General features: G+C 39.6%; 1 protein-coding gene across 1 annotated transcript in view; it reads left to right on the plus strand.

Annotated features, from left to right (window-relative positions):
• The first annotated feature begins 443 nt into the window (after positions 1 to 443).
• Positions 444 to 25971, plus strand: part of LAMB2 (laminin subunit beta 2) — a 3750789-nt gene continuing 3725261 nt past the window's right edge. The window contains exon 1 of the mRNA XM_044078730.1: positions 444 to 557. Coding sequence (XP_043934665.1) covers positions 527 to 557 — 31 coding nt within the window. The 5' untranslated portion in view covers positions 444 to 526. The remainder of the gene's footprint in view (positions 558 to 25971) is intronic.

The raw sequence follows: 25971 nt of genomic DNA on the forward strand, positions 1-25971 counted from the left end.
ACAGCGTCATTAATTATTTCTGGAGTTGCACTTTATTCTGCAGGTTAAGAGGTTGACAGTTACATACGACGTATGGCGGTAACCTGTTGAAATAAACTATTGTAGTTATTTCATTGTTTACTTACAACCTATAGTAGAATAGATGGAGTAGGTTCATAGGTTTAAAGAATAAGTTGTGTATTTTCACCCAAGTGTTGAAAACGCTTCCAATCTAATAATTCCCGTTTGCTGCGACCTAACATCACGAATACCGTCCACAAGCATTGCTCACAGCTTAATAGAAGTGTCTCTAGTTAAAGTCTAAACAGGGACTTCTGCGATCATGCCTGCTTTCCCCTACTGAGACGCTCCATCCTATTAGAGAAAGCATGCCTATTATGGTGTGCCAATACCCACCTCCCACCCAGTTCCAGGTCTCTTTGCTCCGCCCATTCCACTAAGTGCTCTGCCCACTGCAACGTTATCAAACTCGTAGTAACCCCGACTTAGAAAATTGTTGGGACCGTAGGAGAAAACTGGAGCAATCATGAAATTGGTGGTTTTAATAATATTAAGCGGTGAGTAGCTTCAACTTATTTAGTTGTCGTGTAGTATGTTTATCTGAAGTTGCAGCAAATCAGAGACGATGAAAAATGTCTGGCTCTGAAACTTTAAATAGTCGAGTTAGTGTAAAATAACTGTGGTGAAGGGACACGTTTGTTCACTGTTTTTATGGTCATGAAGATTGAATTAAAGACGTTTTATATTTGTAAGGGGCTCGTGTGTGAGTGAAGAACTGTAAGGATTTCATTTTGTCGTTAAGACTCGCTGTTTTCGTGCGTTGCTTGATTTCGCATAACAACGTTTTGTTTCATATGTTTCCGTGGGTTTATGTGTAGACCACCTTGCACATTATTTTTATCAGTTTGGAAATACAAGGTAACATGAGTTTCGCTGTTTGAAAGACCTTTGCTAACTGCGGTGCATCAATATTTCACAGACTTTTATAATTTAAGATTTATCCAACCCATGAATTGAGGGGACTTCGAGGACTTCCATAACAGCTGTTCCGTTAAGTTTATCACTTGGAAAGAGACGTGGTCCTGCTTCTGTTTTAGGCGAAATCTTCTTCTTTCGGCTTTTCCCGGTGAGGGGTCGCCACAGCGGAACTTAGGTCCGCTATGTACTTTGTATAATCTCCTATGTGATACCTCTTGCATCGTTGTTTTGGAGTGCAGTCTGCATGTTTTGTTCAGTTTCAATCCGGCGTTGTCAGTTAAAAAGATGAATTAATCCGTATATTAATTTTTATTATCGTAATGTAGGTGACTTTTTGTTGTGGTCCTGAAGTAAGTCCTAGGTAATTCATTAAATTGTCGCTTCATTAGTTCAAGTTCTCCCTACACGTTTCTTACATGTAGGCGAAGAGATTAATAGTAATCTGATGTGATGTATATCTTGGGTGTGTGATAGGGTTGCCACCTTTGCAAATGGCCAAAGTGGGACATTTTTGGGACACACATGAGATTTTACAGGCCGACACATTCCCACGGTCAGTACAAAGGATAGAACTTATCTTTTTTGCCAAAATAAAAGCTTGTTCTTGTAGCAGTTTAGTTGCTTATTCTGTTTATTGTAATATTTAGGTATTTTAGATACAGAAGTAACTATTTTATGCAACTATTACATAAAATATGGGACATAATTATGTCCTACAATCGCAGGACATTTGCCATTTTTAATATTTTCGGTCAGGACACACTGCCCAAAGAGGGACTGTCCCTCACAAAGTTAGACAGGTGGTAACCCTAGTGTGTGAGTGGGTACATTACTGCCTTAACATTTTTACTGGTCATAAAACAGTCAATATATGTAGATAACACATTCAGAGTAAATATACAAGGTCAAATTTCAGCCATCTTTCTGCTGTGGTGCTAATTCTTTCCGTTCAGGTCCCGGTCATGCCCCCCCCCCCCCACACACACACACACACACACACACACACACACACACACACGTGCACGCAGGTGTCCTATAAACACCATTTCAGTTTTTGACTAAAAAGGTCCCCTCTGACTTGGTGAACGTATTACATTGTTAAATACGAAGATGTGTTCAGATTATGCTAAAACATTTTAGATGGCAGGTATCGCTGTATTGCGTGTCAATACATTGCGATGCTTACTGTGAAGAAAGTGCTGAAGTGAGTGTGTGCGCGCTTGAATTATATGACTGTTAAAAATCTCCATTATCTTTGGACCACTGTAAAAAGTGTTGAATGGGAAATGTTCCCCGAAAGACAGTTTATCACTGATCTGGCACTTTAATACAAAGGATTAAGGCTATGAGCTGTTAAATGAGCTTGTAGCTTTGGGTTTCATTCATGGGTTCATAGATTCTGTCTAGGCTATTAATCTATGAGGATCTTAAGAACCTAGCCTTACACTCCCATGGGTAGTTTTTAGCCTTTATATTTTGCATATAAGTAATCCAGAGATGGCACTTAACTAATGGCTTACTGACAACTTAAACTAGGGAAGTCATAGGATGGTTAAAATATGCTGGTTTTACTTTTAAAAAGTTTTAATGTATTAATATGATTCATTTTTTAACAGCAGTGTTCCAGCTAGTCCAGAAAAATGGCATGGTCCACCATGTTATATGCCAATGGGAATTAACCCTTGAAACCACTCTGTGTGCTCAGCTGGAGGGGGGGGGGGGTGAACCAGTCCAAGACTGTACCAATGATGCAACAGTAATGTTCCAGCCAGTCGATTAAGATGGCATGGTCCACCATGTCATATGCCAGTGAAAATGAACTCTTGAAAATGCTCTGTGAGTTCATTTGCAGAGGTATGAGTGGACCAATCTAAGACTGTACCAGTGATGCAACAGTAATGTTCCAGCAAGTCCAGTAAGATGGCATGGTTCACCATGTCATATGCCAATGAAAATTAACCCCTAAAATCACTGTCTGTGTTCATCTGAGGAAGTGGAAGTGAACCAATCCAAGACTGTACCATTAATGCAACAGTAGCATTCTATACAGACCAGTAAGATGGCATGGTTCACCATGTCATATGTCAATGAAAGATAAACAGGACCAGAGCTGAATAATGATACTGGTCCTTTGCCATAAGGAGGTCATTAAAGATCATGGTAACAGCTGTTTCCCTGTTATGTTACATCTGTAAACCAGAGTGGAGTTTATTTTTGATGTTGCAGGTTCTCAGAAGAGTCCAGTTGCACATAATACCTTCTGAATGACAGAAGCTGAGATTGGGTGGTAATTGTCTAGATCATAAGAGTATACCCCACTGTTTAGACAGGACAGTAATAATGAAGGTCTTCTTCACTTTAGATGGTAACATTCCATCCTTAAGTAAGGCAAGGATTATCTAGTACAGGACTGAGTCTAACTCCTCCAGACAAGTGAGAACCAGCTTGGTGAGACAGGGATCTAGTTCACTGGTTGTAGTGCAGATATTGGAAACGAGAGATAAACTCATCGTAGTCATGTATGGAGATCTCGCACCACCTCAAACTTTAACAGCTTTAAAATATTGACAGCCATCGAGGACTTGATCCAGATGTGCAAGTTGGGAAACCAGATATGATCAGGACAAGTTTGTTAGCAAAATGCCCAGAAACCCAAGTCTCTTTCTTCTCTTAATGAAACCGTCTTAGAGCTTGCACTGGTGGCATAGAGAGATAAAGCCCTATGTCCCAGGCAGCCTATGTTTGAATAGTGACTCAGGAGCTTGACAGAACAGGGAGAGAGAGAGAGTGGGTAGTCACACCCATCTTATGGTGAATCAGAGCACTCAGATGTACTCATGTGGTTGCTCCCCAGTGGAGGCCAGGGTTGTTGTCCTTAGAGTTGTGGCACAGTCGCATGTAGAAGTGTGAACAAGGTGGTAAGGCAGCCCATTGGATACCTTTCTCTGGGATTTTTTGTAACTTTAAGAGTTCACAACAATTAATTGATTAATTAGTATACATTTTTTTCTAATCATGCATTGCATATTTAAGGATGTTTCTGTGGTTGTTTTAATTGTGTATGTCTGAAGAAGGTTGAGGTATTACTTCGACCGAAAGCGCTTACAATAAAGTCCGTGCTCTGTTACTTCTGCTGTGGCCGTTTCTTCTACTTTTTTGTTTTTAGTGGAAGTTTGGTATCGTTTTGGTTTTTCACCAGTTTCTCTGGGATGAGCAAGGTGAGCGTGGGGGGTATTCTTAGGTGGAAACCGCTTCTTGGCAGTAATATAACTCTGATTCCATGATGTCTCAGTCTCCATATCAACCCAGAGCTTGGGTTGGATTTAGTCCAGTGGAGCTAATTGAGTTCAGTAGACCCAGTAAATGAGAAGTCCCGGTAGCAGCTGATGGTCAGTTGTGAGGAGCCAAAAATGCTGCAAAGATTAAGTAAATAACCTTCTGAATGGTTAGATGGGCTGGACTGTACAGCCTGCCCACTAGTGAAGTAATTGCTCCTGGTTGATTTGCTGCAGCAGAGATCTTCCAGGACAAATGCATAGACGTCTTTTAGGAAATCCCTTCTTGGTTTACAAAAACAAAAATGTTTGTCCAGGGCAAGCCTGCCCTTGTGCAGACCAGAGTGACACACCTGTACTCGGTCCTTTGGCCAGTCCTTTTTAGCTCACAGAGATGTGAATCAAGACATAGATTATACAGAACCAAGTATGCTGATCATACCTGGAATGGGTCGTGCATGTCCAGTGAAGTGGTGAGGACCTGATTACAAACACCAACCAACTCATCTGCATCAGTGGTACTCCTGTCCTGAAGCTTTTCAAGCAAAAGGTCCAGGATGGTCAGTCTGTGTCTTTTACATTGCTTAAGACCCAGGTCATTGGTATCATCTGGTTTTGGCCAGTTATGAATCAAATAACGGAATGGTCTGACCAAGTGAATGGATGTGCCTCTAAATCACTAATTGTAACATTAAGTTGGAAAAACCAAGTTCAGAGTGTGTCTAGACCTACATAACAGATGTGACAACCTGAGCAGTCCGAAATCCCTTTAATAGTACACATCTCTCTTAAAAAGTCATTGATTCCTCAATGACCTGATGTTGAAGTCTCCTAGACTGGCCAGTTGGGAGGTAGACAAGGAAGCACCCACAATTTGCTTCTGCACATGTTGTATGCTTAGACAAGTTGGTACCATCCCCCCTTCTGTACATTTCTGCAACTCGGTGGTTCACTGGTAAATAAATGTACCTCTCACCCTTGGCCTGAGCTAGTGGTATGTACTATAGTACAGGTGTACTTTGGGGCACTGAGGCTGCAGGAATTATTGTCCAGCAGTACCTCCATGGTAGAAGCCATGTTTGAATGACAGAGTAAGTCGTATAAGATAACCATCCTATGATGGCTGGACGTAGCATTAAAAATGCACCTAAACCTATGCCATAGGTAAGCAGGCTCCACCTGTCATCCTCAAGTTGTATACAAGAGTTCATGGATACTTCAAGTGAAAGAGAAATACGTTTATCTGAATGGTGTTTCATGTCGTGACAGATAAGATTGAAGAGTAGTATGAGCTGCACTCCCGCCTTGTAGGAGCTCCTAACAAGGGTGGCAACATTGTCCAGCCCTGTAACATTCAAAGATGCCTAGCCCAAACTCACCTATTGTCCGCACTAATGTATGCAGCTCCAATTCTTACCTAGATAGGAAAACTTGATCTTGACAAACTTGAGTGATGTTATAATAAAATTGCCAAGTTTGCTAACAACTCCACTTTCAGAACCCACCACTGCCAAGCTCTAAAGAACCTTCAGTGGCTAGAACTTCCCGAACTACGCAGTTACCACCAGCTTGTCATTGCATACAATATCCTGAAACATCCTGATAAAACCCCATCACTAAATCAACTGCTCACTCACTGCATAGCTAATCATTCTCTCCACTGCTCTGACAAATTGCTCCTCTGTATCTCTAGGGCTAACAACACTGCAGGGAAAGCACTTTTGTCTCACACCATGTCTAGAACCTGGAATAATCTCCTTCCTTCTCTGACTTCTGCCTCCACTATCACACAAGTCAAAAACTCACTCAAAGTGCATCTTACGAATCCCTGGCTATGTCCATGTATTGCATAAAATTCACTCCTCTCTCTATCTCCTGCACCTTTCTTCCTAATTTACTTACTGTAATTATGCTATAGTATTAGAAATGTAAGAGTAGATCTCGAGTTGACTTGTTTTCCTGTTAAGCAGGTTGTTACTAATTTCACTTACTGTTTTTATTTATGTGTCTGCTTGTAATCTTTCATCAAAATTGTCTTGTATTTTTGATTATTTACTAACTAATCGTGGAGCTTTTCTCCTCAGGCCTCCACTGTAAATTGACCTGATCCGGTCGGATTATCCCAGTAAACAGATGTTAAATAAATAAATAAAAATAAGAGGCCTAACCTCATAAGAAGCACATATTGTAAGTCTGCACAAATTGAAGGGTCCTTGGTATATTCCACACAATATATTGCAACTGTCTGTAATATATTTCACAATTTAACATGTTCATTGATGACACAAAATGTTTGTACCAGATAAAAGTGAAATCCTATACTAAAACTGAAAATAAGCGAATAATGTAATAAATGAACAAAGATGTGAATAAAGGTCAAATAAATTTCTAGTCTGCTAGACTAAAAAATAAACATCTGTCAGTAAAAAGAACAAATTAAAAACAGTCTAAAATTCCAATAAACTATATAAGAAATTAAAGCCCATGATGAAAATTCCCATTTAAAAGCATAAGAATAGAATGTGATAAAATGGGTTCTCTCTGACACTGAAGCAGTCCAGGCTATATTCAGAGGCAGTGTACGAGTTCCTCCTAGAACTGTTTGACATAAACAAAAGAGCAACAGCACAGTACTGTTGTAGTGAAAAGAAGAGCTTTCAGATTAGTTCTTCTAGTTCAAGGAAGGAGCTTTAAATTCTCTGAGACTTAAAAACAAGGCAATTCAGTCAGACTGCTCCAGCTGTTACAGGCCAGCATGCAAAGCCAAATACCACTACATAGAAAACATGAGCAAGGAAAAAAACAAAAACTCTTCTTCAACTAATACAAGTCAACAGCCAAGGCCCTGATAATGCTGCACAGAAAAGTATATGGCTAGGTAAATTCAGAAATGCTTCAGCTAATACAGGCCAGTAACAAAAAAAAAAAAAAAAAAATACTAAAACGATCACATGACAGCTGACCTTTTTTTTTTCTTAAAGAGAAACATGTATTTAAAAAATACTTTAACGGAAACAGAAAAATATATAGTTTATTTTATTTATTTTTGTTTCAGTTGTATTTGTTTTCTAGGGTAAAGCACTGATCTCCATAGACTTTTTCATACTCAGCCCAGAAGCTGTGTAGTTTAGTGACTTGTTCAGAGTCATACAGTGTGGTGCAGTGGTGCAGCGGTAGTGTTGTCGCCTCACAGCAAGAGGTTCGCCGGTTAGATTATTGGCTGGGGTGCCTTCTGTGTGGAGTCTGCATGTCCTCCCTGCGTTCGTGTGGGTTTCCTCCGGGTACTCTGGTTTCCTCCCACATTACAAAGACATGTGTCTGGAGCATTTCTCCCCGGGCCTCCTCTGAAAATTGGCTTCGTTCCAAGTCGGACTTTTCCCAGTTAACAAATGTTAAATAAATAAAATGGAAGCTGAGGGAATCTCTCTCTCTCTATATATATATATATCTATATCTATATATATATATATATATATATATATATATATATAGATATAGATATATGTATATATATAGATATATATATATATATCTATATATATATATATATATATATCTATATATATATATATCTATATATATATATATATATATATATATATGTATATAGATATAGATATATATATCTATATAGATATAGATATATATATAGATATATCTCCACAAAGGTGGTGCCTCAATGGATACTGGAAACTATCGCCCCATAAGCCTGACTAGCTTGGTCTGCAAAGCTATGGAAAGGATCATCATGGACCTCATAAATAAAGATATTGGGGACCTACAGACACTGGATCCTACCCAGTTCGGCTTTGTTAAGGGCAGATCCTGCCTCTTAAACCTGGTTGATTTCTTTGAAACAGTCACCAAGGCCATTGACGAGGGGAAGGAGGTCCACACAGCCTACCTGGACCTCGCAAAAGCCTTCGATACAATACCCCACTCGGGCATTATAGATAAGCACACCAGCTTAAATATAAACCCCTATGTCACTAGATGGGTTGCAAACTGGCTCAAGGACAGAACCCACATGGTTAGAATTGCTGGAGCCCTGTCAGACTCCAAACCAGTTACAAGTGGCGTCCCACAAGGCTCAGTCCTGGGACCTCTCTTGTTCGGTATATATTTCTCGGAGGTACAGGCCAACACGGAAGGACTGTGGCTGACCAAGTTCGCAGATGACTGCAAACTGGGCGCCATAATCGACTCTCCAGCCGACACAAGCATCCTCCAAAATGGCCTCATAGAAACAGACAACTGGTGCCAGAGCCATGGCCTCAAGCTAAACGCCAAAAAGTGTATAGTCATCCCCTTTGGCAAAAACAAAGTGCCCACAAATTACCACATAGGTGGTATAGTCATCCCCTTTAGCAAAAACAAAGTGCCCACAAATTACCACATAGGTGGTAATCCATTAAGTACAGAAGAAGTAATTAGGGACCTGGGGACCCAAGTTGATAGCAATCTCTCATTTGACAACCACGTGGCCAAAGTGGTTAGAAAAACATTTTATATAGCCCACCTAATCATGAAGGGATTCACATCTAGATCAGGGGAGGTCATCGTGCCTCTTTACTCATCCCTCATCAGGCCCATAATTGAGTACAATGCCCCTTTTGGGATGTACCTTACCAGACACCTGCAGCAACTGGAAAGACCCCAAAAGTACCTCACCAAGAGGATCAAAGGGCTCAAACAGATGCCATATGCTGCCCGGTTAAAGAAACTCCAGCTCTACTCAGTGGCATACTGCCTGCTCAGAGGCGATCTGTGCCTGATGTATAAAGCCATGTCCAACCCGGAATTAATGGACATGCTGCACCTCAGAAAATCCAAATCCCATCGAGCTACGCGCAGATAGCCTAGTATGAACCTATGAACCTATATATATATATATATATATATATATATATATATATATATATACACATGGGTTCTCTTTAAAATCTCGAAAAACTGAAATACCGAATTAACTGAAATACCGAATTTCAGTTTACCGAGATTATAATACCAAATGCTCGGAATCACGAAATACCAGAAGCGCGAAATTCGAAATCCCGAAGTTCGGAGCTTCTGGTGTTGCGGTGTATGAATGGATGTAAGTGCAGGTAGGTTTGTATGAGTGTGTAGGTTATGTGCTGTAATGTATGTTAGTGTGTGTTTTGGTTGTGATGTATGTGTGTGCAAGGGGCTGTGAAATGTGTGGGTGTGAGTTGCCTTTGTGTGTGTGATTGTGCGGTCTCGGAGTTAGAATATATGAGTAGGGGGTGGGGGGTGCAGGGTGGGGAAGCCCCCCCTGCTTGTTTCTAGTATAGGTTAGTGTTGTTTGTGTGTGGGGGCAGTTGTGTGTATGTGAGTGTGTGTATGTAAGTGTTGGGATTTTGAATTTCGCGATTATGGGCATTCAGTGTTGTGGTGTTTCGGCTTTATGATCTCGATATTCTGAAATTCGGTATGTCAGAATTTCGAGATTATAAAGTGAACCTGTACACACACACACACACACACACACACACACACACACACACACATGTGTGTGTGTTGTTTTCAGTTTTTTATAAACATAAATGGCATATAAAAAACTTTTTATTGCAAACTGACTAACCAGGGCCAACTCTACTGAGCTTTTGAAATTATACTATACCAAGCACCTTGTTTATCTATTACAATTTGACTGCCTGCATTCCCAAAACATTGATAACAGAGATTGCATTGCATCATTAATGCCAATAGGTTGGGTTGCATTCAGTAATAGCTTATTTTTGCAAGAAAAGAAACATTTTTTTACACGCATAGATTTTTTACTACATAATGTTTTTATCACTGCAATTCGTTTTAATATAATTTAAAGGAGTTTTCTACGGACATATTTTTATTATTATTTATGCTCATGAGTGACAGAATAAATACAAGTGTTTTATACATACACACACACACACACAAAGTTTTTAAATATGGATTTACATTGTAGAAAGAGGCTCAGCTGTCATATGGTCATTTGAATTGCTTGAAATAGAGCACTTAGTGCTTTTTTTTTCTCAGATTCTGAGGAGCTCGAGACAAAAGCACTTAATCTTAATAAAATGTTTTTTCCTTGGATTATCCTGGTGCATCTCAACTTGACAGCATGGTTGCCTCATCAAGTCTTTCTTGAGTATAACAGATATTAAACTTAGAACATTGCTAGAATAATGGGATTTGTGATCATATGCATTTTTTAAAGGACATGAAGTCTGAAACTCAGATGTATGCCATTATTTAATAATGTCTTTGCTCTGTGATTACCAAAAAGCCACACATTTTATGAGGAACAGACCATAATTATGAGGCAAAAATCTAGATAGTTGAGAGGTATGTCACTAATACCGTGGTAAAAGTCAGGTCTGTTGGAGTATTGGAATAAACTCCTGACAATGATCCAGGCAACCCAGATTCAATTAGCAGCTTGGGTATCTGTTGGAGATGGTGTGAGAGAGAGAGTAATGTTGAGGCTTAGCCTGCTCCCCATTCTTTGGAGGTAGGATGTGTGCTTGGAGGCACACTCTTTCTAGCAGTATCCAGAGGCAAGGTCAACTGATCACACAACATGGTGTTACAGCAGTGTATTGCAAAGGCTCATTATTCTGTGAGCATGCATTATGTAGAGCTAAAACCCCTATCTTCTTAATGGATGATGGCACTACTTTCAGTATGCTCACTCTTGATTCAAAAAATAAGTGAGCTGTACATCTCTTGCCAGAAAGGAACAAACAGGTCAGTAGACCAGCTGAGTGTGTGTGTGTGTGTGTGTGTGTGGGGGGGTCCTCAATGGTAACGTGAACTTTAAAGCAAAGAAAAAAATACTCTAGAAAGATCAAGATATGAACAACAGCTTTACATATTTGATGGTGTTTGAACTTTAATTAACAGCGCTGTGTCTCTCTGTGACACATACCTGCATGCACATAGACTGACAAACACAACATAGTGCTCCTTTGAGTTTCACTAACAGGGGAGTGAAATAATTTATTGACTGGCTGTGTACTGGTGTAGTGTACATATGTAGTACCTGTATGCTCTTATTATTTGTTTTTCAGCATTATAAAATTTCAGATATTCACACATGGAAGGTTCTGGAAGTGATGCATAGATGCCAGTGCAACACTTTGATTTGCAGTTCTGTACATCTTCCTGTGTCGTGCCCAATTACAGCAGGCTAGCAGGATTAATTTCCCTTTAACATGTTTTATTTTATTACTGTTTCTTCTTATCAGAATAAAGAATTTATTTTCTGAAAAATTAGATTTTTTTTGAGACAACAGTATAGGTGTGGTTTCTGTAGTTATGTGCTATTAGTGTTGGTGTGTTTTTAGTAATAAATGTGGGTCCCTTGTGGACTGCTGCTGTAACATTTTGAACACATTGGTGACAATAATTTGTGACTTCAGTGATAATTGGTGGTCTACTAACTGCTGTGGCATTCGAGTTTCTTGTATTATAAAACTACTCATTATTGTGTACTAGTATTATAAAACTACAAATTATTGTAGTAATGCAGTGTTCTGACACAGTTTAGAAGATAATTGTAATGGAATTGGATCTTAATATTTGAAATATTAGCAAAACCGTTTAGGGTTTTGATGTTTTCAAAATTAAATGACACTGAATTTAAAAATTGTGCAAAATAATGCACTGTTAGAATTCGAATAAAAGCAAACAGAAAATTATGACCATATTTATTTCCAAATGATTTAAAAGATACTTGTCTCATTGTGAAGTCAAACAACAGAAGAACAAATGTAATAGTTATACTAACTGCTTTTTATGTATGCATTTTTAAATCTATTGCTGTTGTATTGACTTTCACCTTTTTTTCCTATGTAATTTAACTTATGATGTCTTCATTCAGAGTTTCTATTACAACTGCTCAAACAAATTGATGGGTTTGATTTCAGTCTGCATGCTTGAGTATCTCGCTCGCTTTTCTCTTATCAATCTAAACTGAATGCTTCTGTATTATTTGATAAACTAGGTGGTAGAACTGACCCTTATAGTCCTTTGTCATCCATAGAGTTGGGACAACAATGACAGGGGTGTCATTTTAATTTCTTTGTGAAATTTAAGAAAAGGGGTTTGAGTTGCACTTACCTGTTATGCAAGTTTCTGAAGTTAATGGTGTGGCAGACTTGTGTAGGATGTGTATGTATACCTTGGTTCTAGATGAGTGTCACTGTGGAAGTGCTACCCCAACCCCAGCTGCAAAAATGGGAGAAAGAGGTTGTGGATGGATGTGATTTATAGGTTAGCAATTTAAATGTTACTGACAAGAATGTTTGGTGAAATATAAAACAAAGTAAATCAGATGACGTAGAGGACTTTTCTTGGAACAGTAGTATATGAAATAAATGTATGTAGTCTGACACTGAAATATGTTATAAATGAATTGAGCATTGGTGCAGCTAGCCACGTTCTCATGTTATATGTAAATGGTTATTACATAGCCAGTGTACCTTCTCTGGAAACACAGTAAGCAGATAAAAGATATGCAGCAAAACACTTGAACATTTAGAGTGGTTCTTCACTAGCTAATTTCAGTATTAAATTGTTTGGGAAGGACTGCTTGAGCATAGCTGAGCCATCCTCAGAATTTAAAATGAAAATGATTAATGTGGATGCCTTTAGCGATGAGTCATATATACGGAAGTTACATGCTGACCATATAATTTGATCTTTATTTGTGTCCATTCACTTCCAGACCGAAGGATTGGTCACTGCTGGATGTACTGAACCAACAATGTCAGTCCTAGAGCTTAAGTTCCTTCCCTAATTCACACAATACAGCACTCCTCTAGTTCCAGATCGAATTTGCTAAATTTAGCAATAGACCTCTGAAACACTTACTCTAGCAAGGCATTGGGAGTGATCTACTAGACCTGTTAGGAAAAAAAATAAACGTGACAATAGGGAGAGAAGCGGAGTCTGGATTGTAGAAGTATGTGGATGTAGATAATGATCTAACATTGTATTAACTGTATAACTTTCGTATCTTAAATTATCCGGTCTGTACACTTACAAAATGAAGCATAGAGTCCCCAGCTGGCATCTCTGTTTTATCATGACAGAATAGCAGGGAGTATCGTGGCCCCAAGGAAAGCGCTAGATCCTGACAGTGTCTTAACAAACGTCTGCAGTGAAGCCCATGTCACAGCAGGACATATATCATCTACAGATGAATGACTGAGAAAGGCAGACAGTGTGCCTTTTGACCTGGAAAGAGTGACCTTTAGGTTTGCATGGAATACTCTCAGTCACTAGAAGTGTAACCAAAGTAAATACACTCTGCCAACTACCTGGACCGTGTTACTTTTGCGACTTTGTGACCCAGCTCATAGAGTGCAAATAGTTGGCTATCAAGTCATTGATTCTTTGCAAGTAAAATCTCAAATGTATTTGCACACTCAGGCAATGTTAAATATATTCTCCTGTGTTTGAGTATTGGGGGAAGATACTGGCAGAGTAATTGACTGGTTAATATTAATGTCTGAAGCACCAAAGTTACATTTTGGCATAAAGGTTGGAGTCATAGGTGGAGAAACTATGAAATACAAAGTAAGGAGGTTGTTAGGAGAGTGCCCATAACTTGAAAACTCATCTGTCTGAAGTAATGGCAACAAGAGTTCCAGATGAGAAATTTTAGGTCAACAGTACTGGCCGGTTAGAAAGTGGAACTTGTAAGTTTTTGGAGAACAAAACAGGGACTCCATAGAAAAACAAGTTCCTTTATAGGAGGTCTGAGAAGAAAGGTGCATCTTAAAAAGGCCTTTCAAACTTCGTGTCACCAGGAATGATGTATTGATACCTTGGTGAAAATAAAAAAATGGTTACTAAATAAGCTTTAATAGTAAAGTAATTTCAGCCTTCATCAAAGAGGCTAGAAAGAAACAAAAGTACTGTGGGTATCACAGCAGTGAAAGGGTCCAACCCTTGTTGAGTAGCCCAAAGGGAAACTTATTCCATTTTCTTTTGTAAATCTTTCTAATGGAAGGTTTCTGAGATGGGACTACCATAGAAGAGTACAGTGAGTTCCTGCCCATCAGTGGAACTGAGGAAACCATGTAGTTAACCTGAGGGAGTGGATGTCCAGATGAGGCTCACTGGATGAGTAAAACAAGAAATGTGGTAGAGGATCTAAAAATAGAGGTAACTTCTTGAGCAAGTCAAACCACACTTATCAAAGCTAAAATTGGACTGTGAGGATCAATGTGGCACTGCATATCTTGGCTTTTTAGAGAAATGTCATCATGAGGGTCAGAGGTGAAAAAGATATAGGGAAGTTTCAATTCCTACTGATGGACTAGAGCATCCCTTGGTGTCTTTCCATGTGGCTGGTTGAGAGACAAGACGTTCCTGCACTTCATGTTGGATGGGGATGAGAAGATGTAGTTGCAAGTTTTCTCTCAGTAGCAGAGTAACACCTGTGCTACAAAAGGGTTGAGAGACCACTCTTGAAGTATCAGAATGCATCTGCTGAGCTTGTCCGCAAGATAGTCAATCTGACCAGGGATGTGTATTGTGATAAGAAAGCATTGTGAGAGCATCATCCACTCCAGAACTCTCATGCCCCCCCCCCCGACAGAGGGGTAAAGATCTGATTCTTCCCTGTTTGTTGATGTACCATACTACTGCAGTATTGCCCATGTTTATAGCTGTCACGCTCTGGGGAGGGTGATCTTGAAATAACTGCAGTGCTAAGAGGACCACCCTCACCTCCAGTATATTGATGTGTAAAGTGGTATCCTGCTGTGCCCACGTCTCTTGGACTGTCTGCTCTAAGCAATACCCTCCATTCCAGAGAAGAAGCAGCCATGGTGACCTTGACTGAGGTATGTGGAAGATGAAAAGAGAACCCCCTGCCCAGACTGTGGACATGTAGGCACCACTGTAGATGAACAGTGCCCACTCCTGACAGCCTGATGGTCTGACTCATTGATCCTTCCATTTGGAAGCACTGAGCTCTGAGGGTCCATTGATATGTTCTTATGTAAGGTTTTGTAATGAGGTGGATTGATGCTGCTATATGGTAGCAGCTTTAAAACAAGGAATAGTGGTGATGAAGGGTGGTGAAATAAACTGACACCTAACGCTTGCAAGAAAGAAAGAAATTATGCTATGGAAGGAAGTGTAATAGTTTGGCAGAGGTGTTCAGGTGCCAGCCTATGAAAATAAATTTTTGCAGTGGCTGCAGCTGCAATTTTAAAGTGTTCACTGATATCCACAGGGACAGACAGAAATGGAGTAAGCAGTCTCCTGCCTTTATCATTGACTCTATAGTGGTAAAGACTGAGAACCAGTCATCAAAATATGGGAATATTATGAGTTCTCCTTAAGCTCATATGAGCTGCAACCATGTCCTATTTCCTGTATGAGCTGCAACCACGTTGTGAACACCCAAATGGCTAGGGTGAGACAAAACTGCAAGGCTCAGAACTGGTTATGACTGGCTCCTTATCAGAAGTGCAGGCATTTCTTGGATGCTTTGGCAACTTCTAGATGCAAATAAGCTTTGTGAAGGTCTGTGGAGCACATCTAGTCCTCTTCATTCAGACAGGGAAGACTGGCTTGCACTGTCATCATCATCATCATCAACAGCCCCCTTTTTCCCATTTTTCTACATGGAGTCGGGGTATCGTGTTAACTGTCACCAACTCTCTCGATTCAGTGCCACACTCATACCTGCAATTGGAGCTACTTTGGCTTCTGCTCTTATGTCCTTATTTCTTCATCTGCCCCACAGTGTGCATTCTACCACCTTTCTCAGGCACTTCATTTCCACCACTTCTGGCTTCTTCAACTGTTCTGCCTTTATTGCCCAGGTTTCTGTACCATACAGTAGTACTGGTCTCACCACTGTCTTGTACACCTTACATTTCAGCTTCTTTGGCATTCTTCTGTCGTAGCCTACACTTGATACTCTATGCCAGTTGGCTGCAGCCCCCCTGATTGTAGCTTCGACCTCTTCATTCAGACTACCCTTTTCCTCAACTGCCCTTCCCAGATACTTCGAGCTGTTTACCTATTTCAATATCTTCCCTTCTATCTATTCTCAGCTTCTTCTGATTTCCCCAATTTGCTGTCATTACCACCATCTTATCTACGCTTAGTTTCATCCCATGTGCCTTCAGATTTGTATTCCATTCTCCTATCCTTTGCTGACGTTCTAGTTCAGAGTCTGCCTGTAGTGCCACATCGTCTGCATACAGCAGCTTTGTTGATCCATCCCCTCCAGCCTGTTTGCTAATGTAGTCCACCACCACTATGAACTGCAGTGGGCTCAGAGCTGAACCCTGATGTACACCCACTCCCACTGAGAACCCTTCTGTGAGGCCGAACACCGTTCGAACTTGAGTCATTGGGTCCTTGTACATAGCCTGCACTAATTCTACCAATGTTTCTAGGACTTCAAACCACTGCAGTGCTGCCCAGATCAGCTTTCTTGGGACCTTGTTGTATGCTTTCTCCAAGTGTAGGAATGCCCAGTTGGACTCTCTCCTCATCTCTAGCTTCTTCTCAAGTATCTGTCTCAGTGCAAACATCGGGTCAGTTGTGCTGCATCCTGATCTGAATCCAAACTGCTCATCTCCCATCTTGCATTCTACTATTCTGCGTATCTTTTTATCAGTCACCCTCTCCAGAACTTTCATGCACTGTGATAGGAATTTGATACCTCTGTACTGCCCACAGTTGTGGCTGTCCCCTTTATTCTTGTACTCTGGCACAAGTATGCTTATTCTCTAGTCATCTGGGATACGCCTTTCTCTCCATACTGCTATTAATTTCTCCCCTATCTCACCCAGCATTTTTATCATATCTGCTGTGACCTCATCTGAGCCTGCTGCTTTCCCTGACTTCATCTTCCTTGATGCTGTTCTTACTTCTTCTAGGGTGGGCTCTTCTTCTGCTCTCATTGTAGGCTGTTTCTGGGGCAGTACAGCTTCTGTGGGGTTTTCTTCATTCAGAAGTTGCTGGAAATACTCCTTCCATCTGCCTTTGATGTCCTCTGGACTGGTGAGCAGGTTGTTGCTGGCATCCCTTATGAAGGGTGTCCATGACCATCTGAAACCTGGTTTTCTTCACATAGTGGTTTAAGCCACCAAGATCCAAAATGGGCCCAAGTTCCTTAGTTTTCTGGGACTAAAAAGAACCTGGCGTAAAAGCCAGACCATGTCTGGTGTGGAGGGACGTCTTTGTTGGCTCCCTTAAGAACATTGATGACCTTTGATCTGGTTGCTGCATTTTGATGGAGTGGCATATCTAAAAATGGAAGGGAATATGGTTTCAACTTTGCCAGAAGTGGTATTGTATAACCTGTTGGTATTATATCCCTTACCCCTGAATGTTTCCAGAATGGGACAGTTAGGCAGGCTACAGGGTTTCTGCTGCTGCCTTTTTGGAAAACAGACATGGAAATCCTGTTTTTTAGAGCTCCTCTACTGCAAGGACAGCATCCATTGAACAAACCCTTTTTCTTTGGGTGCTTTTGTCTGATCATTGTTTGAACAGTTGCTGTTAAGCCTTATTGTAAACAAATTCTTAGTATGCTTGTGATTCCTTGAATATGTTCTTGGTGGACCACAAGCTTGATACAAGCAGCTAACAGAGTTCTCCCTTCGTGCTTGCTCTTGAGCAGCTTTTATTTCACTTCAGGTTCAAAAATTACTTATCCATCAAATGGGACACTGGTGGAAATGCCTTGATGCTGTCTGCAAAACTATAAAGCCTGAGCTACATGTGACACCACATGTTGATGCTTGTCCCGGCTTCTCTGGCTGCGCCATCAGTCATGTATTGGGTAAGTCACATTGAAGTGATGTGATATTAAGCACTGGGTAAACTTGATTAGACCTGAAATTGAGCATCATTGGCTGGCAATCTTTTTAGTGATTCTAGAGATATTTCTGTTAGCTCTCACTAAAAATAGTTCACGTGCATCAAGTAGTTAAGACTGCTTATAGTAAAGGTACCTGACACAAAGTTGTGTTTCCCCATGCAGTATTTTGAAATCTGTCTGTAAGGTGGACTGCAGGAATTTCATCAGAAGGCTTCTTCTTAGTTGTTGCCTCTGTTACAGTAGAGTCTACAAGGTGAGTATTGCTCCAATGAGGCCTGTACTTGGGCAGCCAGAAGATCTTATCAGGCTTCCTTGGATTAGACTTGGCCATCTGAACAACTTCCTGCAGACATTTCCTCCGAAAGGGGTCTAGCAGTGCAATCACTTCTGTCTGGGAGGCCTCAGAGGGAGAAGGTTGAGAAGTTGATGGAAGACTACGACCAAAATTTGATGTAGGAAGATCTTAGCTACGGACTTTAGGAGAAGGATGATTAGCAGTTCAGATGTATAGAGGATACTGGTTCTCCTTTTCTTTTCCTTTTCAGTATTTTTTTCTTCAGAGGGAATAAGTCCATTGAGGATTAGCTTGTAACAGTGTTCTTTCAAGGTCCGAGAGCCAAGTGTTTTGCAAATGTGTCAGTTATGTCTTAGGTATTCCAGGCCAGGTGAACCACACACAAGTCACTTCTGTCCTGGGTGGAATTGTGGGGCTTTAGTGGCCATACTTCTTAAGGTCTGAGGCCTTTTCCTTATCCATGTTGCTGGCAAAATTGCTAGTGCAGTTGTTCACAGACGACTATGGGAAAACACTGCCCAGTACAAAGAAATGTAAATTACTGACTAAGAATAGCTTTCTAAGTCTAAACACCTGCTATCACCAAATTACAAGAAATGAGTAAAATCACTACAGCCTGGTAAACACTGAAACAAATAGCCTCGCCATCTACTAGGCCTAACACGAACTGGGAAAAAGTAACCTTAAATTTAACAAAGATTCAAGTCCTAACAATGCTGAACCAAAAAGCTAACAACTAGATATGAAAACATTAGCAGAAGACTCACTTATTGAGTGAAGCTCGAGCCCTGTAGACTGATTGCTGAACACAGCAAACAAGATCTGGAGTATGAAGAGTGAGGTATTGTGGGAATTAGGGGAAAAGCTTGAGCTCTGGGAGAGATGTTGCCAGTTTGGTGTCTCTCAAAGTGGCAAGTCCTTCAGTTTGGAAGTGTACGGACTAGATTGTGTAAGATCTGCACACAAGTTTTTAAATTTTTTGGTCTGTGTTGCTGAGTTTTGAGTAACAGTACAGTGTGCTATAGTTTAAGGACAGAGCTATACAAATATTTTTATAGAAAAAAAGCTGCCAGAGCAGCAGATTGTCAGAATTGCTGAGTGTGATTTTGTTACTGCGGCATGCCTGCAGACTGTTATTCTGATATGTGATACATATTTCAAAGACTATACATTTTACTAATAAAATAAGCCTTGATGTCTCCCTGAAACTTTTTCTTGTGGTACTTTTCCAGAAGTGTACTGTTAAGATTTTATGTTTTGAGTAAATTGACTTTGCAATGGTTTTTACATTGAGGACATATCTGAAAAGCACCTAGATGTCAACTAAAGAAATAAAAAAAATAACTAAATAAATGTACATTTTACAACATATATTTTAAAAACTGGAGGCTAAGGGTAATAAAGATAACATGAAAAATGAAATGGCAGTAGTATGTAATAAATATGATATGGTCCAGGAGTATTTTAGGAAGTCCTATCAGTTGTTGTTTAGTCAAGCCGAATTCTTTGTGACCTCAAGGACTTTTAGCACACAAAGCCTGTCTGTCAAAAAACATTTCTTTTAGTTCTTCCAAATTCATATTCATTGCTTCAGTAATACTGTCTATCCATCTTGGTTCCTGTCTTGCACTTATTCTGGCTTCAATCTTTTTCAGAGTCAGTGTTTTCTCTAATGAACCCCATCTTCGTGTAATGTGGACATAGTATACAAGTTTTCATTTTTCCAGTGAGCAGTGTAGCTTTTTTTCCTTAAGCACTAACTAATTTGATCTTCTTGCAGTCCATAGAATTCTCCACCACCACAGTTCACAGAGGTCGGGATTTGTAGCCTGTAGAGAAGTAAAAAAATGGTATTACAAAACCATTTGGAAACAGACAAGCATGGAACTTTTCTTGAAACCTAACATAATAAATCGTTTGTTGAATACTACCCAGTGTGTTTTTCTTGCAACAGACCGCTTTTAAATGCATAGTGCAACTGCTAATCACCACACTTAAATTAGATTGAAAGAAAACAAATCATATTTCACATTTATGCAGTGTACTACACCTCGACAATACACAGTAAAAAATCCTCATTCTTTTGATAAAATGGGAAGGTATCTCATACCCAGGAATCTTTGCAGTTTCACGTAGCTGTGATAGTACTTTTTACAATATATGAATAATAACTAAAAAGATTCAGATTTACTCAACTGTTTTGCCTAGTATGGTGCATGTCACACACATACATCAGCTGTCAGTGTAATTGTACTATGTATCATTGTATAGCCATACATTCAGTGGATTGATGTGGACGTTTATTGATATGTAAAGACTTCAGGTGGAATATGTTCTGTCACTGTATATTAAATGTTGCAATGATTTCCTTCAATTTGTTGGATGAAGGGGTATTTTATATAAAGGACACTCGCCCCAAGATCTGAAGAGAAATAAATGATGTTCTTCATACTGATCACTGCTGCAGTAGCCTAGGCTGTATGGGTTATATCCTGCATAGGCTATAACAGCCTGTTAGGTTCCAAAGTTTCTGGGCACTTTCCACCCATCCCAACTGTTAGTCAGCTTGAGCTGAGTTGATTAAAAAAACAGGTTTAGGCACTGAGCCCTTCAGAGCTTTCCTACTGCCAAAGAGTATGCTCCTCTGAGGCTTTTGGGGATCAGTGGTTGGCTTGTGCTGTTTCTTTGCTTGACAGATAAGCAAAGCTCCCTTCAGGGGAAAAAAAACTTTCAGTATAAAATTGTTTGTTTATTAACACGTTCATATTTAGGGAAATTATTTTAAAATTAGGAGTTTGTGTTTTAACAGACTGTCATGAGACGGTGTTGTTCTTTTAAATGAGAATGCTCTTTTTTCTTTCTATTTAAACATTGTTTTAAGTATTTGAAAAACATTTTTTCCTGTGGAGAAATTGTATTTATTTTAATTTTGGGGGATGGTTAAGTGCTTTAAAGTGCTTTTTATGGTATCTTTGTGTGAAAAAAGTAACTTTCAAAGACTTTAAATATTTACCGGCTTTTGCTGCTTATTTTCGCTGGGAAAGAGGCACCATTTTCAGCTTGACCATGGAAGAAACCTGTCAGTCCCACAGTCAGTCCTTCCAGCCAGAAGAAGAAAAAGTTAAAACAAACAGCCTGTGCTACCACAGCAGACTAGTGATTTACCTCAGCCACAGGTTGGAGGCCCTGCTGTGGCCATTTGTTATACCTCCGACCACTCATCTTTTACCCTGAAACCCCCTGGTTTAGCAACTGCAGCCACTAGAGACCGGGGTTTAGCCGCATCCTCTGCAGCTGTTGGGGTCCCCTTGGTGCACAAGAGAGCCACTCTTGTTAATCCTGAGAGATGGAACAAGGAAGACTTCCCTGTTTTGTCAGAATGTTGTACTCATCCTTGGAAAAGCTGCTGTCACGATCTGTAACACTGTTGGCACAAATTTGCTGTCAAAAAGAAACAAAACTAAGTTTATCTACTCCTCCTCATATTTCCTTATTGGGCATGGCTCACAGTTTTAAGGTAGGTTGATCCTTCATATTAAATGCTTTCTGGTAAAAGACAGAATACCTATTTTCCTAAAGCGATTCAGTATTTTGAATCTGGACAAGAAGTCGAAAGGACAGCGACAGGGTTTTCTCTTCAGTTTTCTGATTCAGACCCAGAAGGATGAGAATATTGTTGATGAGCATGAGAAAGTAGTGTTTGCTTCTGGAACTTTGATTTTCAGAATTTTGAATTATCAGGCTTGCATGTTAATGTTTATTCTGATTAATTTTGAAAGTATGAGATATGTTTGGGTCTTCTTATGCAAAAAAATCTGCTTTAAATTATTTAGCTTCTGATGTAGTACTGATGTCTTCTCTCTGTTTACAGTTTGTGTATTACTCAGTTGATACTTTTAGTATAGCTATGACCTCTGGTACTATTTTGAGGAGATCTGCCTAGCTACAGTCTCAGAACCTCCCAAGAGGATGTGAATAATGAAAACTTGCTGTTTCGGGGAGTGATAGAACTAGTTTCTCCTTCCCAAGTTGGGAAAGGTTTTTATTCAGGGATGTTTCTAGTACCAAAGAAAGAAGGTACTTGGAGGTCAGTTCTAGAACTTTCTTTCTTAGACCTGTTTGTGATGGTACCTAAATTCAAAATGATTTCACTTCACAATGTATTACCTCTTCTTCCTCATGCAAAGTTTCATAGTAACACAAGATTGAAGATGTTTATCACATTGCTGTTCATTCAGACTTCAAGTGTTTCTTAAGGTTATGTATGTCTGGATCATATGTGCCTTAACCTTTGGACTTTCTACTTCACCAAGAGTGTTCATAAAGTGTGTAGCTCCAGTTATAGCTCATTGCAGATTACATGCTATGCAGATTTTTCCTTGCTTAGACGACATGTCTTTGCAGAGTATTTTTCAAAGTGTAAGGAATCTCTCACTAGGATGAGAGATCTGTACACAAACTGGGATTCTAAGAGAACATTTAAAAGTCCTTTTTGACTCCTTCACACAGGATTGTGTTTCTGGGGTGTCAGCTAAACACCTCAGTTCAAAGAGATTTTTTTCCACATGAAAAAATAGATAAGATATCTAGATCTGTTTCTATTTTTTTTTAGGTTTTCCTCTCAGACTTCAGTCACTTCCAGGGAATACCTTATGATTTTGGGTCTCATGCCATTTATAATTTTCATGATAACCATGGCAAGACTCCACATGAGAAAGATACAATGATAACTGAAGTCTCTTTGGTCCCAGTGCCAACAGCCTTTGTCTTTTCAAGTTCCAGTCGTGGGGTTTGTCAGGAGAGAAATTACTTGGTGGAGACAGCAAATATCCTTAAATTTGAGTCTTCCTTTCTCCCTCCCTACTCCAAGGCAGTCAGTCATCACAGATGCCGTGGGCTTTGCTTGGGGACTAGTTTCAGGAGGGATAAAAGTGCAAGCGGTGTGGGACATCTTGGACAGACAGAAGCACATAAATATAAAAAAGATGACCTGATGAAGGCACTCGACTCTGTGAATCTTCCTTGGTCCCCAGGATCTCTTCATTTGTTTTAGACAGTGCCATAGTCATGTGGTACATCAACAAACATTTGGGAGTCAGGACGTATCCCCTTTGCAGACTAGCCATTTTAGCTTGGGACATAGCTTCACAGCACAGTCTTACTGTGCTTGAATCCTTCATTCTGTCAGAGCAATATTGTGTAGCAGACAAGCTGAGCAGGACAGGGCAGACCCTAACGTATGCATACTAGATCAGGGGGTCTTCCAAGACTCAATCCATCTGTGGGGAGTTCCTCTACTAGACCCTTTTGCCTCTTCTCAGAATAATCAGTTGACAAGATTCTGCTCCAAGGCTCCATGCAAGAAGGCCTGGAAGACAAGATACTTTTTTCTTTTTCTTGGACAGGAATGTTCCTGCATGCTTTTCTGCCTTACCAGTGGTATCCAAGATACTTCTGAATATTCAGAAGGAATCCCCCAAGACCATTGTGGTGACTCCCTTTTTGGCCCGGACAATAGTGGTTCTCCCTTCTTTTGGAAATAGCCAGGGGCAATTATCACAAGCTTCCTCACAGAATGTATTTACTTGCACAAGATCAGGGGCGGTTGATACACCCCAACCCATCAACTTCGAATTACTGCCTGGATGATAATGATACGGGCATAATTTCCTTGGCACCTGTTTATTGAGGACAGGCAGCAGGTACTAATAGAGGCAAGAAAATATGTTGCTAGAAAACCATATATTAGCAAATGGAGAAGGTTTTCTAGTTGCTGCCAGCATCATAACCAGCACCCATTCAAGTCCATATTTATGTATTATCATGCTGTAGCAGGCTAGTCTTGGTGGTAGTTCTGCGTCCCTGCATACTGTGTTGGTCAGTGAATGAGTTCTGGAACTACCAAAATGCCTTGCTATTGGGCTAGACAGGCTGTAGCCACAGTGTTAGCCACCCAGAAGGGAGAGCTTATGTCTAAAGATAAAAGGAAGAAAAATCTAGGTTAGGAAAATCAAATACATTTCAGGTATCTTGGGTATGTCATTTTGAAAATGATCTACCAAGTCTGAAGGGTGGAGGCATGCCACCTTCTTTCAACTGATAAAGGATATGTTTTCCTAGTGCTGCTTGGAAGCATTTTTCTCTTCCTGTTTTGATGTCTTTTTAGCAAAGTGGTCTATTTTGTAATTGTTAAGCTTTTTAGACCTGGCTGATCTTTTTTCCACGTAATTGAAGTACAGTATTATACTGCTGTTGTCAGGGTGTATATTTTTCATTCAGCAGAAAAACACAATGAGAAATATTCATCTCAAACAAAAGTGATGTATTGGCAAAAAAACAATGCAAAGTAGTTAATGCCAACTTTATTAACGGAGTCGAGTGCTTTCGTTCTGCCAATGCCAGAACTTCATCAGAACTATCTCCCACACCTCACATTTTAAAAATGAACTAAAAGCTTTTTTTCTCAATTCCAGAACCTGCCCTTGCCATGACCGTACCTAGTCTTCCTTCCCTTTATGTACCCTCAAAATTACCATACTTAGTACCTCATTACACCTCTCTCTCCAATGTGTCTACTATGCATTTGCACAATTTTATACAAACAAAAAATGTTTATTGTTGACCTATTGAACTATATCAATGTAAAATTGTTACCTAGCTTCTTTTTAATGCAACTTTAACTTTATATATGTAACTCAACATATGTGAATCATTTTGCTATAACTGCTATTATATCAATATTGTTTAAAATTGTACTTGTTTTAAAATGTATTACTGGAGCTTTTCTCCTCGATTCTCCACTGAAAGTGGGCCACAAGCCCAGTTGGAAAAACCCGGTTAACAAATGTCAATAAATAAATAAACTATTAAGAACTTTAGTCCACCTTATTATATACTAGCTAATTAAAAGCAACATGTTAAAATCCACCAATAACATCACAAAATTAATTAAATAAAACCAATATTGTAATATTTTAATTTAAGCAGTGAACTAATTGATCAGGTCTCATTAAGCCCTGGAAAACGCAAAGCATTAAGTTTTAGTTGCCATCTCAATTCACAATATTCTAAGTGCTCCTTTAAAACACATCCCTGGGCATCATCATTAACTTGTTCAATTCCTAAAAAACAAAAATAATGATTATCAAAATTCTTAATATGCTTATACAGTGTATTACGATTATTTTGTGTTTTATATCGATTAGATACTCATATATTCTGTCTTTGTTTCCTAGACGTTTTCCCAATGTAAAATGTAGAACATAGTCTGCATTGGGCCATGCAAACTAATTGCTTAGATTGACAGGAAAAATGGCCATATATCTGATATTCTACACCCCCTTTCTTAAAACTACCTCCACTGAAAATGTGGGAGCACTGTGAACACTTCCTACATTTGAAGGTTCGATTTCTCCTCTGTCTTAAGTTAGTATCCAGTCTATTGCTGGACACTAAATAATTTTGAATTAAAAAAAATAATTTTTCCAATGCAACATTAAATAGCAAAAATAGGGGCACATGCTGCCCCCATTGCCACTCCAGTAGTTTGTCTTATGAAC

Source organism: Protopterus annectens, chromosome 7.part1 (genome assembly GCF_019279795.1).
Source record: "Protopterus annectens isolate FY-2018-M chromosome 7.part1, PAN1.0, whole genome shotgun sequence".
NCBI classification, from domain to species: Eukaryota; Metazoa; Chordata; order Ceratodontiformes; family Protopteridae; genus Protopterus; species Protopterus annectens.